The sequence below is a fragment of the Labrus bergylta genome, chromosome 12 (assembly GCF_963930695.1).
Source record: "Labrus bergylta chromosome 12, fLabBer1.1, whole genome shotgun sequence".
NCBI lineage: Eukaryota > Metazoa > Chordata > Actinopteri > Labriformes > Labridae > Labrus > Labrus bergylta.
In genome coordinates, this window is record NC_089206.1 from 17371880 (window position 1) to 17384267 (window position 12388).

The following is a 12388-nucleotide window of genomic DNA, read 5'->3' on the forward strand; positions in this document are numbered from 1 at the left end:
AGCTAAACAATTCTTGGCTTTCCATTTCTTTTTTGATAGAAGAACCCATCAGCTTCAAGGCTGGATTTCATTTCTGCCTCTTCTTGTTTGTTGTCTTGAGGTTTTGCTTGATACAGTGGGTTTCTGTTGAAAAGCAGGAACAGCAAAGGTCGTACTGGCCTCCCTGACCTGATGCTAATCAGGCAGTAAAAGGTCCACAGAGGTTTTCAGGTAGCAGCAGTGCACATCATGGATTGACATTGGATTGGTCAGGACCATATGGCAAAGTGTTTGTCTAGTGCCAAGGGAAACCTGTAAGTGACAGTGTGAATTATAGCCGAATGGTGGATGGTGTAAAGTATCATAGCTATTTACCCTGTGGTTAGTGCAGTCACTTCTCACATTCATTGCTGAGCTGCTGGAAGCCGTAATGCCTTTATTATATCACATGAATCATTCATTCAAGCACAGAAGCCATGGAGAGTAACAAGCTGTCGTCATTCTTTTCTGAATAAGACCACCCATAAAATATCTGTGCTTCATACATTGAATTCAGATATCTTTATTACTTCTGCCATTCACTATCGACTCTCTCAAAGGTCATTTCATTAAACCATAAACAATTAGGAAACAGAATTGCAACCAATGACAGGTTTTTTTGTTTCAGCTTAAAGGTTAATAAAGCAATCGGTCGTTAAGCTGTGTTGGGCCCTGCTTGGTGTAGAAAGGTCTTTCAGACTTAAACCAAAGTTACAGTTTAACCCATCATATACAGTGATTATCTTGGAAATATAAACATTCTTCTTTTTCATTAAAAAGAAGAAGGACACTAATTGGTGTTTGGCTGTTATTTCACTCGTTAATGAATGCAACTTTGTAGTTTATAGAAAAAACACGATTACATCCTTTGTTGTTTGACGTGTTTAGAGTTGAGTTGCAACAGTTGTGAAAATGTAGGGCCGATGAAACTATAATTTCATATCGTAAAAGAACAATTTAGCTGATGTTTTGCAATTCGTCATTTCGGTTTTCCAAATGAACTTTGTGATTTGATGTTAATTGTTGTCTGTCCTCCTGAAATGTCTTTCTAACATGTCTCACAAACTGGATGTTGCTGATCCAGACTCCCACACTGCCAACGTTTTGTTTCATGTTTGACCATGAAAACAAATCAGACTTCTTCTACCCGATAAAACAATCCCTTCTATTAATCAGCAGTTAGGTATACTAGCATGCCAGCATTATATTTAATGCTACACAACAAATACAAATCGGCTACTGATGTTGCTGCGTGCCACATTGTACGCGGCTGGCCGATATTTGGCCGATACAATGATGCATCCCAAAATAAAGACAATGCATCACTTGCATAAAATGAATATGAATTATAAAAGTTGAAGGTGTGACACATTAACTGAATTTGCCAGTGACATTCATTGTATCTGTGCAGCATTGATACCATAATATACTGTAGATTCATACATCTTGAAGCAAAAAGTAAAAGACTAAACAAAAACATGAGACACTGGTGCTGAGTCGGAATTGGTACTGTTAAACATGCTGTGTTGTAATTTCAGTATTCATATCTTCCAGTACTACCCTCCTAGGAGACAAATATGAAACACATTAACATGACCAACTGAAAAAAAGCGTGTCAGTTCCTCACAGCTGTCAGACTGTAGACCTTGTACTGAGCAGATAGCACAGCGACGAGGACCACAGCAGCACATTTCACTTAGTTTCATCATCAAAGGGTTTTCCCTACCGAGAAACCCTCCGCAAATGAGCGCTGAGCCAATGAGGCCTCTTGATGCCGGACACTTCATATCACCAGCTCTCACATTTCAGTACTGAAGCTGCAGAACAACTGTCAGTCTGTAATGAAAAGGAACCCACAGATGAATCACAGGAACTGTATTTATCCATTCAGTGCATGCTTGCTCTTCAAGTTAACTAGTCATTGTCAGAGAAAATGCCACACTCAATAATGCATGCCTGATTTCAAAGTCCATTGCCCTTTTGGTACGCGCTCTTGTCTCAGCGGCAGTGATTAGAGCAGGGCGATGAATCTTAACGTGTCTGGAGATGATATTTTGACAATCACTGGCTCTCATTTTCCACTATGGAAGGAATATTGGTCTTTTTTTGACCTTAGGGAGAAAATGTGACCTGTGGAGTGTGCAATGCTTTACAAGCCTCATTGGTTAGCGTTTTACTGGTTGTTTGAGGTGCCATCAAAATGCACGGTGACAACCTGGAGTGAAACATCAATAATTCAAGGACAGTTAATTCACCTTGGAGATTGGTCTCCATGGAGCTAAGAGACAGAGAATGAAGCATGCTGCCCTCTCGCAGTGGGATAACGTCATTTTAGAATTTGTCTCGTTAAAGGCTCAGACATTGGTAGTTCTGTTGCACACACTGTTGGATGTGAAGCATTTTTAGTTGGATGCATTTGTTGGGTGGATTTATTAAGCTATTAATCAAAGTTTCTACATTAGCGACTACAATTGCTTCCATAGGACATTACACAGTGTGTATTATAGACCCGGACAACCTGAGAGAGGCCAGTAAAGGTTAATAGAAACACCCAGAACCATATCTCTTAAAACATTTCAAACACTGCACGCACTGATAAGAAAGAGGAAACCCTCTATCTCTGAATAGGTCCCCCGGCTTTCCCGTTAGTGTTGCAGGTTAATGCTTCATATTATCTTTGAAAATAATGAAACACTCTGCTCCTGGAGTCAAAGGCTCCCTCAATTTAAATTTATAGAACCCTGATCACTGCCTGATAGCTCAGCTTTCACAGCTTGATGAGGATCTGCGGCAGGTCTGACCTTCTAATGATTGGCCACTGGCTAAGGCCTCAGCATGACTCCGCTGTAATCTGTCCTTCTTTATCCGGAAAATGACAGGAGTGTCCTCAGCTGGAGTGCTACTGTATGATTGCAAAGTAGATACACTGTCTTGTCCTGAGTCTGATCTAAAAGGCTGTATCCTTCTTCTAAAGCTTCAGTTGATGCTTTAGATTAGCTATAAGAAAAACACATTTTGTTCTACTAAAAAAAAAAACACACAACCAAGTAACAGTTAGGGCAAACTATGTCGAGAGGTAGTCTATTTCTGTAAGTACCGATGTATTGGCATGCTACTAAGGAGGTGAGGCATAGAAACACAGTCACACAGGGAACCCGTTGTGTGCTACAATGTGTCTTGATCATCTGCTGGGGATATGTAGTAAACAACTACAGACCCGCAGAGCTTTAAAGTCCCAGTGCAGTGTTCTCAAACGTGGATCAGAAGAGTTTTGTGTCTCAGCAGTTTCCTTCCACATTGCATGAAAAAAACCTCAAGAGTCTGAATTTATAACTTGTTTTTGATTTAGTTACAGTGGTGAGCAATAAATGTGCTCATTAACGCTGCCAAACTGTCCCTCTAATGTCACTTTGCTATTTCTAATGCTTTCTAAAAGAAAAAAAGCTGTGTTTGAAGATACAAATGTCTGCATTGTCAGCCTGAAATGGAAAATGTGACTGCAGAAAACAACCCTGTGAACATTAATCTTTCTGATAACTATTATTTAGGTGTCAGTATAATTGCTTTTTAAAAAAGGGATATAGGAAACAAGAAATCAAATCAGAGGAGTAAAAGTGAAGACCTGATCCTCAAGTGCATTTTGGCCCTTTTTGAAATCATAATAAGACTTAATATGTACTGAACTGATGCCAAATAACTCTACTTTTTCCACTCCATCATTATTGAGAACTTTAGACCGTAGTTTTGTGCTGTTAATTGACCACATTGCATTATTTGTGGATCTTGCAAATTCAAGCAAACTGACTATCTTAAAGTCATTTAAGTGACAATTCTACAAAGTAAATACAAATATCTGTGACGTTTTTGTTGCAAATGTTACTTTTTTTCAAAAAGAGTGAACAATACCTTTTTGTCTTCACAGTGGCATACCAGGGAAAAAATGCGGGACTATTATCTTGTCTGCTGAGGAGCTGGGAAACTGCAGAGTAAGTCCAAAAAGTTGTAATTGTTACATATGAGTCTTATTTCTGTGAATGTATATAATGATAAATGTTTAGTGTGTGTTCTGGGATCTACTTTGAAATGGGTGCTTTAACAAGCGCATTCGAGTCTAATTGAACAGATCCACTGTCGCTGATTGATTTCTGCATGTCACTGTGAATTTGTGTGCGACACATTAAGGGGAAATGGTGCATGTTGTTTCCGCAGCCTAATGCATTTTTAGTCATGTTCTTAAGCCTGCTGAAGAGAGGCGGGTTGATTAGTAGGATTCACTTCCATTAAATATATTGCAAGTAATTGTCCATATTAAAGCAGCAGTATAAGCCATGTCACTCAGCAATTGTGTTTGTCATTTGGACAAAATGTACATAGTTCGAATGTTCATTTAATACCCCCCCCTTCATTCCTATCACTGAACCAGGCGTTTCCCTCTGTGTGTGGTGTGTTAATCCATGAGTATGCATTAATAACCTGCGTCCACTAATGCCCATTGGCTTTCTCTCCTCACTGCTAAATGATGATAATGAATAATCACATTACACTGCTTCCACTGGAGCAGGAGCAAGACTTATTGGCCTGAGCAACCCGCCTCCCTCAGAGGCCATAAAGCAAGCCATTGAACTGCAACTATTGTGCAAATGTTTCACGATATCTTAATGCATGTTAGCATCTAATGATTAGGCTCTGCAACTTAAGTAAAAGCTCATGGATTAACAGTATCTGTACTTCTTCAGAGCATCAATCTGTTCCCGAGTGATAAGCAGTCTGATTATAAAGACACAGAAAAGCCATGCTGATAATATAACTGACATGCTAACCATTACTGATTTGGTCCTTGCCAGATTGAAGTGTCAGCGCTCACAGTTATTGAAGGGTTGCTGTGAGTCATCAGGTGCTTTGAATCTGCAGTGATAGGAGTAAGCATTATCACTGCAGAAGCACTTTGCAATATAAATGCAAATGATCAATACAGGTACAAATGATCGTTTACACTCTCCTAGACTCGATTAGTGAAACACAGACTTGGAAGGCCACTCCAGGCATGCCCTGTTTACACATCATTTGACCCTGAATAAAAATGCTTCTGGTGTGAAGAAAGAATGAGAAACTAAGAGAAAAAAAGGCAAATTATGGCTGACTAACAGTCGGAAGACACGCTGTCAGAGCAAGTCCCACACTTGTGTATTATGGCAGTTTGGAATTTCTAGAATCCATCTGGACAGTGTTTATTCTCTAATCCACGTGTGACCAACAAATGGAGGCAGCAGAGTTACTGCTACGCCTGAGGTAAACACTGCAACTGTTGTTTGGGGAAACTGAAACCAGGAGAGAGGGAATCGACAGGGGAAGTTCTGCAGGGACTGTTAGCTGAGAGGCAGGTTGGCTCCCACCTTGTCAGAGGATTTGCCAGGTATCATTAGACAGAGCAACCGCCTCTGCATGGATCAAAGGCTTCCTCCTGGCTGACGTTATCTCTGGCATATATGACATGCTGCGCAACGGCTGGCTCTCTCTCTCAGATCCTCCTCACAGTCCAGCAGCAACTCCGTCTGATTTGAATCTAAGTCAACCATGTAGCACTTTAAATATGACAGCAGTCAACCAGAGAGTTTTTGTATTTGCTCAGATCAGAGACATCTATTCCTAAACTCAAAAATCAGACCAATCACCATTGATTCAGTGTTTGGTTTGATGCAAGTATTCTTTGTTTATCTCTGTTATCGGAGAATGTAACTAAGATATGTCTCTTTTTTCTTCTTTTGTGGATTTTGAAAATGTTCCTCTCATTAAAAAAAATAAAATCCTTCACCTGAGGCTAACCATATCAATGGAGTGATATGTCAGGCACACAAATGAATTGGGCTTCACATTATCCTCTGGCTCAGGATCCATTTGGTACTGCACAACAGTGTGCCATCCCGAGGATGTCACAGGCTTATGTAACCAATGCTCGAGTATTGTCTGCATTGCCTCGTGTTCTTTTGAAAGACCTACAGTGCCACTTCTTAAACGTGACAGCAAGAATTCCTCTGCCACTTACCCCATGCAGAGATATCTTGCTTGGGCAAAGAAAAGGAAAGGATGCACTGCACTCACTCTACCCCTGCTGCTCTTAAACCTTGTGGCCGGAATGAATGTTCTGCTTTTTTTCCCCACTTAATGAGAGAACACTTGGAGGCACCAAAGTGGGTATATGTTATCTGTACCTAATGAAGGCTTAAGCCACCGTGTTACCTTTATAGTGTTATTATAGAGGCCGTGTCAGGGCTTAGCAGGACAGTTATTAGATGCTGCTGTATTTTAGGGCTTGGATAACTTACCTAAGCAAACTCCTGTAACATATTATTAGGTGTTTTTATTTTATTTTATCCACAAAATGAGCCTCAGTGGGTAGCTGGAAAATCAGACGTTCTTGTAAATAAAGCAGTCAGGGGACAGCTTGAAACACTTCAGGAACAAACCGAACAGTAGCTGGCTAAATAACTCGGCTGATATACTCTCAGTACGCAAATTTGAGAAACTACAGAGCTTAGTGACTTTAAACCATATTGTAGAATTAGCAGTAACAGGAATAAAACAGAAAGTGTCCATAGGGAATGATAAAAAAGTATCTTCACAACAATTCTGCTTCAATTAGCCACCACTGACTGTTTTAATCAGTTTTTATTACTTCTTCTCTACCAATGTCTCAAAATGTTGATTAGAGATAACAGTGGTAATCAAACGAGCTCAAATTTCAAGGGAATCGTCAAAGAATTCTTTCACTATTTGAGAAAAAGGCATCCGTCTTCGTCTCAGCAGTAGAGGCAGCTCTGTGTCTTGTTTGTGTAGAAGGCATAAAGTGATGTGATGGGTTAGTGAGAAGCTGGTCAAAGGCAGAGCGCACCACACTGATTTGGGTCAAAGCAATCGATAGAGGCCCTGGCCAGCACCACACTGATTCCGATCTAATAGCCCTTCTAAACCTTAAAGCCTCGGTGAAGACTAACAGAGTAAAAACAGCTCATCTTTTTGCGAGCTGAAGGCTTTAAACATTTATATCCCAACTCACTCTTTAAAATGTACTGATAAAGTCTTGCATTTTATTAGCAGTATGTGTCAAGGCGAAAGGGTTTTTGAAAATGTTTTAGAGTGTTCATACAGTACTGAGATAAAGGCTGTCAGTAATGGAGAAGACTTTGCACAGTTTCTTCTGATGCAGACATTTACCTGTCCAGTCTGTGCCCTCTATTCAGCCTCATTATATAACACAGCACAGACTAATACCTTGACCACAGGGAGAACTATCTGGAACCAAGAGCATTATGGGGCATGTTCATTGTTCTGGTAATGGTAGCACACGGTGAAATGCTGCCTAAATGAGTATAATTATGGTAATATCAGCCTTTCTAATGTATCATTAGCTGCACTCACACCCTCTGAAACCTTTTTCTACACAGCCCCTCCCTCCCCGCTGTATGCAGGGTTTTAGAATCCATTTCTGTGCCTCAGCGTGGTCCTTCATACTGTCACTATGATTACATTCTGCACAACAAGGCATTTTTAATTGTAATATCCTTTATCCCATCTAGTGTTGTAATGCAGGAGTAGTATAATAAAGAAATAGTAATGAATGTAGTTCAGTTTTTTGGGAGCTAGTGGCTTGTTTCGCCCTGCTCTTATTAGGATTCACTCAGTACTTTGCTCTTATTTGGTGCTTCAGTGCTTTTATATCTTGGCACACAGCATGTATGAACAAACAACAGAAGGCATACAGAGGCAGGAGCATGGATTCACAATGTCCTTTGTTTTTTTTTTGTCTTTTCATTTCTGCCTTTTGTTTTTTTTGCTCCACTGTCTGAAGGATTATGCCACCATGCAATTCTGTGCCAACAAACTGGATAAAAAGGACTTCTTTGGAAAGTCAGACCCCTTCATGGTCTTCTACAGAAGCAATGAGGATGGCACGTAAGTCTGTATTTCCTGCTCTTTCAGTGTAGCTTGTCAAAGGCAGGCGGGTAGGCATGGACATCAAAGATGAAGGCATCCAAGGTCGAGAGTATTAGATTGAGATCCACTGAACTCAGCAGCATCAAGATAAATAATGCAGACCAGGTTCTCAGAGCAAAGCATAGAGAAGAGATCTACCATTTACCTTTTTTTAAGTGTGAGAAGAAATGTCTTTAAGGATGTTATATCCCTGCCAACCTGCGTTCCCAGGTTCACCATCTGCCACAAGACCGAAGTGATGAAGAACACGCTGAACCCTGTGTGGCAGCCCTTCTCCATCCCTGTCAGAGCACTCTGCAACGGAGACTATGACAGGTAGGATGATAGATTATGTACGATCAAGTGTTCTACACACCCACACTGGAAATCAAAGCTATGCAGAGTTTCAATATGTGGTGTCCTTTTTCAGACGGGGTTTGGTGCATCAAATTTAAACAATTGTATTTTATCTGCTGCCTAAATGGAGAATTATGAAAAGCCCATTTATGTTTTCATGCTACCTCGCCTAAATGTGTTGATTGGCCCACAACTAGGAATAACATTTTCAGTTGATGTTTCTAGAAGCTTCTCCGATCTTATTCAAGCAAAGAACTTTGCAGGAAACCCGTGGAGTAAGAATAGTTAAAAAATAAGTAAAAGAAAATAAATAAGAAAAATAGGAGAGTAAAGAATGTGGAGGGGTAGGAATAGTGGCTCTAACTGCTGCTGTAGATGCTAAAGGGGCTTGCTATATATGTGTGTGTAGGTGTGCGTCTGGACCCTGATAGCAATGGGAGGGAATTAAATTTGTCAAAGAACATGTCAAAGCTTGCCCACTCCACCACGCTGAGTGTCAGCTGAGATTCTGCACTTCGATCCCGTCTCCTCTCACCTGAATAGAGGCGCTAATTGGGTCAGACAGATGGGGTGGAAGCATGAAAGACTCCCTTTCAGAAGTTTGACGGCAAGAGGAATTTACGCCAATTTAAGGTCTCCCCGATGTTGGTGTGAGACATCTAAAGTTTGCTTTGCTGTTTGACGTGCTGCTCTTGCAGAGCCATCAGCTGTTTAATGTTTAATTTATAACCACTTTTTTTTATCATTTCACTTGGCCTGGATTTGACCTGCAGTTTGGCAGTGATTCAGAGGCTTTGAATTTCTTTGACTCAGGCATCTGATAAATGCACAGCCCTTTCTTGTAATGTGGGTTTGATTGAGCCACCGGGCTTTGCTTGTGTTCTATTAAAGTTTTTAGGTCAAGTTAATTAAATTCATATATGCTGTTAAATTTCCCCAAAGGGCTTTAAATCTCGACAGTATACACAACCCTCTATGCTTTGACCCTTTCAGTGTAGGGAAAATGAAAGAAACCTCAGGAAGAACAACATAGAACCGAAATATATTTCTGATTATCGAACCACAACATGGACAAAGAGAAAACTTACATTTGATAGATAGTTGAGGACATCTGTAAAGTATGTGGATTCAGGAAGACTTGACCACAAAGCCCTCGAAATGCTACACCTCATAAACACTCAGAACTTAGAGAAACCATTCGCACAAAGGTAGAAGAGACAAGAGGTGTGGCATTGTCTATCAGAGGAGAAGGATAAAGATGTCTGAAAAGAAAATAAGAGAAAAAGCCCCAACTCAGATAAGCCTAATCCAACAATCTTTACAGTAACTCTTTGTTACTTAACTTTTGTCTTCTGAATCTGTTTAATCTTTTCACTATCATTTGGCTTAATAGCGATAGGAAAGTGAAATCTCTCCTATTTTTAACTGAAAACGCAGTGTGTGTCGCTGTATCTTCATCAGTGGATGTTGATGTGTGTCAGTGCTGCTCATGACTATCAACACAATTTGTGATAAAGTGACATTGGAGAAAATTTATGTTGACTGATACATCACCAGGGGATCATGTGTAACATTGGCCCTGAGAGCCAAAACACATTTGTTTTTATTTCTTTTGGTATTTAAGAGTACGATTAACATCTGAATGTTTTCTCACTTCAACACCGAACATCTGAATGTCTGACTGGGTCGTTTATTTTTTCACTAGTAAGAATAAAACAGCTGGTTTTAAGGCAGATTCACACTGCAATTCTTTCTTAATCTATTTCTTTAGTACATGGATTGTTTGTAAGGAGGGGAACGACATCCTGTGCAGACAGATTGAGATCAGGTCAGGATAGTAAAGGATCCCTCCATCAACTTGCCTCCTCCTGGACCCACTGACACATGATTGACGGTTGCTGACGGGACGGGAAGCCACTGATCTTTCAATCAGAGCAAGAAGAAAAGACAAAGCACTTTGCTCTCTCACAGTGAATTCTCTCAGGCGTGTTATTTGGTTTCTCGCTCTACAACTTATTTTTGGAGCTCACAAAGATTCTCCCTCCCGAGTGGTTGGTTTTCTATCTTTGGCATGTGTTGGAAAATGTTTTTTCCCGCCCAAAACTTTTGGCAAATCTTGAAACCTGCTCACTCTTCTGAATGAAACATAAACTCACAAGTGAACAGTTCATTCAATCATTGACTAAGAAGCTTTTTTTTATTGATATTGGTCAAAAGGCTCGGTTAATTGATTTTTCTTTTAATGAAATAAATAAACTGACTATTAACGCTTTGCAGCACAGTCTAGCTTCAAAGAGATAACTTATTTTGATGAGTTATTTGACCCTCAGGGTGTTTTATTTATAGTTGCATGCAAAGCAATTATCAGGCTTTAAATGATTCAATTTACCCTTCACTAACATTTAATGAGCTTGAACAGCTTGTTTTAATGGCCACATTTCAGAAACGCTTCCTCCTCAGTTGTATGTAGTGGCCTCCATAAATGTGCTCACACAAACCCTTTATCCTTTTATTTGTTGTACAGGACAATCAAAGTGGAGGTGTATGACTGGGACAGAGATGGAAGGTAATGAATCCTCAGTATTGGTACACTCATCATTTTTTTCATATTTTTCTCCTCTTAATAACTCCATGACCAATGTACATCCTCATTCTTTTTCACCTTAATGCTTTGTTTTTTTTTTTCATTTTCAATAAGACCTCCTATATGCCCCAGTGCCTGTGATTAAATCCTCCAGCTGCTTTAATCTCCTACCTCTCAGGGTTGCACCTACCGTAGCTAAAATAAATGATGTAATTTTCTTTTCTCTATTCTTCAGCCATGATTTTATCGGTGAATTCACCACCAGCTACAAGGATCTGTGTCGAGGTCAGACCCAGTTAAACATCTATGAGGTGAGTGGTGATAAAAAAAACGTTTGTTTTTTTATCTGACTCTGGAGCAGTAACATTTAAATTTGTCTGATAGTTGAACTCTGTTTGCAACTGTTTTTCAAGTTCAGGAGTGAGATAGAGCACTCATGTAGACGAGCAAGAGGATGGGGCTGACTGGGCATCAGTTAAAAAAAGGAAATATGATGTCATCAGCTGAAGCTAATGTTAGATATCAGTAACCATCAGATTAGTTGGTGCCAATTTAGTGTTACAGAAACCCAAGCTTTTTATTTATTTTGTATTCTGGATACAAGAAAATATATGCAACAGACACAAAAACTGTGAGATATAAATCATCCACACGCTCAATTTTTTGTTTCTTGCCCCTCATATTGTTATCAAATAATAGCATTTTTTCCCACATTGCATATTTTTCTCATATGGTGCAGGACTATTACACCTGTCAAAGAAATGTTGTTAAATGCATCTTAGGTAGCCTTCAAATGTGGAGTGATTGGATCTATAAGTTTCCCGCTTGTGATCAGATGCATTTAATAACCAGTGTAATAAATAATAATAAACAGGGTAATTGAGTGGCTGTTGAGTGCAGTAAGGGACCCGTGATGCATCCGAGGGCACAAAAACAAACCTAAGCTCCATTTTTAGGTATAAATATAAGAAGCCTTCAATTTAAGAGCGGTGAATGGACTGCTAGGTGTAAGAGCTAATCAGCATGCCTTTTGGCTCCACAAGGTATTTTTAGTCAATGTGTAATGTCTAGATGAGGCTGCTGCTGTTAGAGCCAAAGTTGTGGCTACTTCTGATTAACAACGAGACTCCTCTGGCTCTCTAAACCTTACGCAGAGAGGTTAAGCTTTGCAGTGCACCAGATGAGGAGGTTGTGTCTGCGGTGAGAATACAAATGGCAACCCTACAGAAGTATGCTGCTGATTAGGTTTTTTTCTTTTTTGGGGGGGGGGGATGGTCCTTTGGGGGTCAGATCGTGTATTGTAAGGATACGAGAGACTCCTGTCGACCTCTGCTCATTAAAACACTTGCTATGTTACATTAGCTTCTGAATTAGTCATAGAGGTGGCTCAAGGAAAGAACAGGGCCAATGAGAGAAGTGAGAGGGAGAGGATGGTGGCTAGATGGGGAAAAATGAGGA

The 12388-nt window shown here is 40.0% G+C and overlaps 1 protein-coding gene across 2 annotated transcripts in view; it reads left to right on the forward strand.

Moving 5' to 3' along the window:
- cpne5a (copine Va) overlaps positions 1 to 12388 on the forward strand; it is a 74326-nt gene that overhangs the window by 32874 nt on the left and 29064 nt on the right. For both annotated transcript variants that reach the window (XM_020648255.2, XM_020648256.2), the window contains 5 exons: positions 3941 to 4004; positions 7865 to 7968; positions 8221 to 8325; positions 10871 to 10912; positions 11166 to 11241. In XM_020648255.2, the coding sequence (XP_020503911.2) occupies positions 3941 to 4004; positions 7865 to 7968; positions 8221 to 8325; positions 10871 to 10912; positions 11166 to 11241 (391 nt within the window). The remainder of the gene's footprint in view (positions 1 to 3940; positions 4005 to 7864; positions 7969 to 8220; positions 8326 to 10870; positions 10913 to 11165; positions 11242 to 12388) is intronic.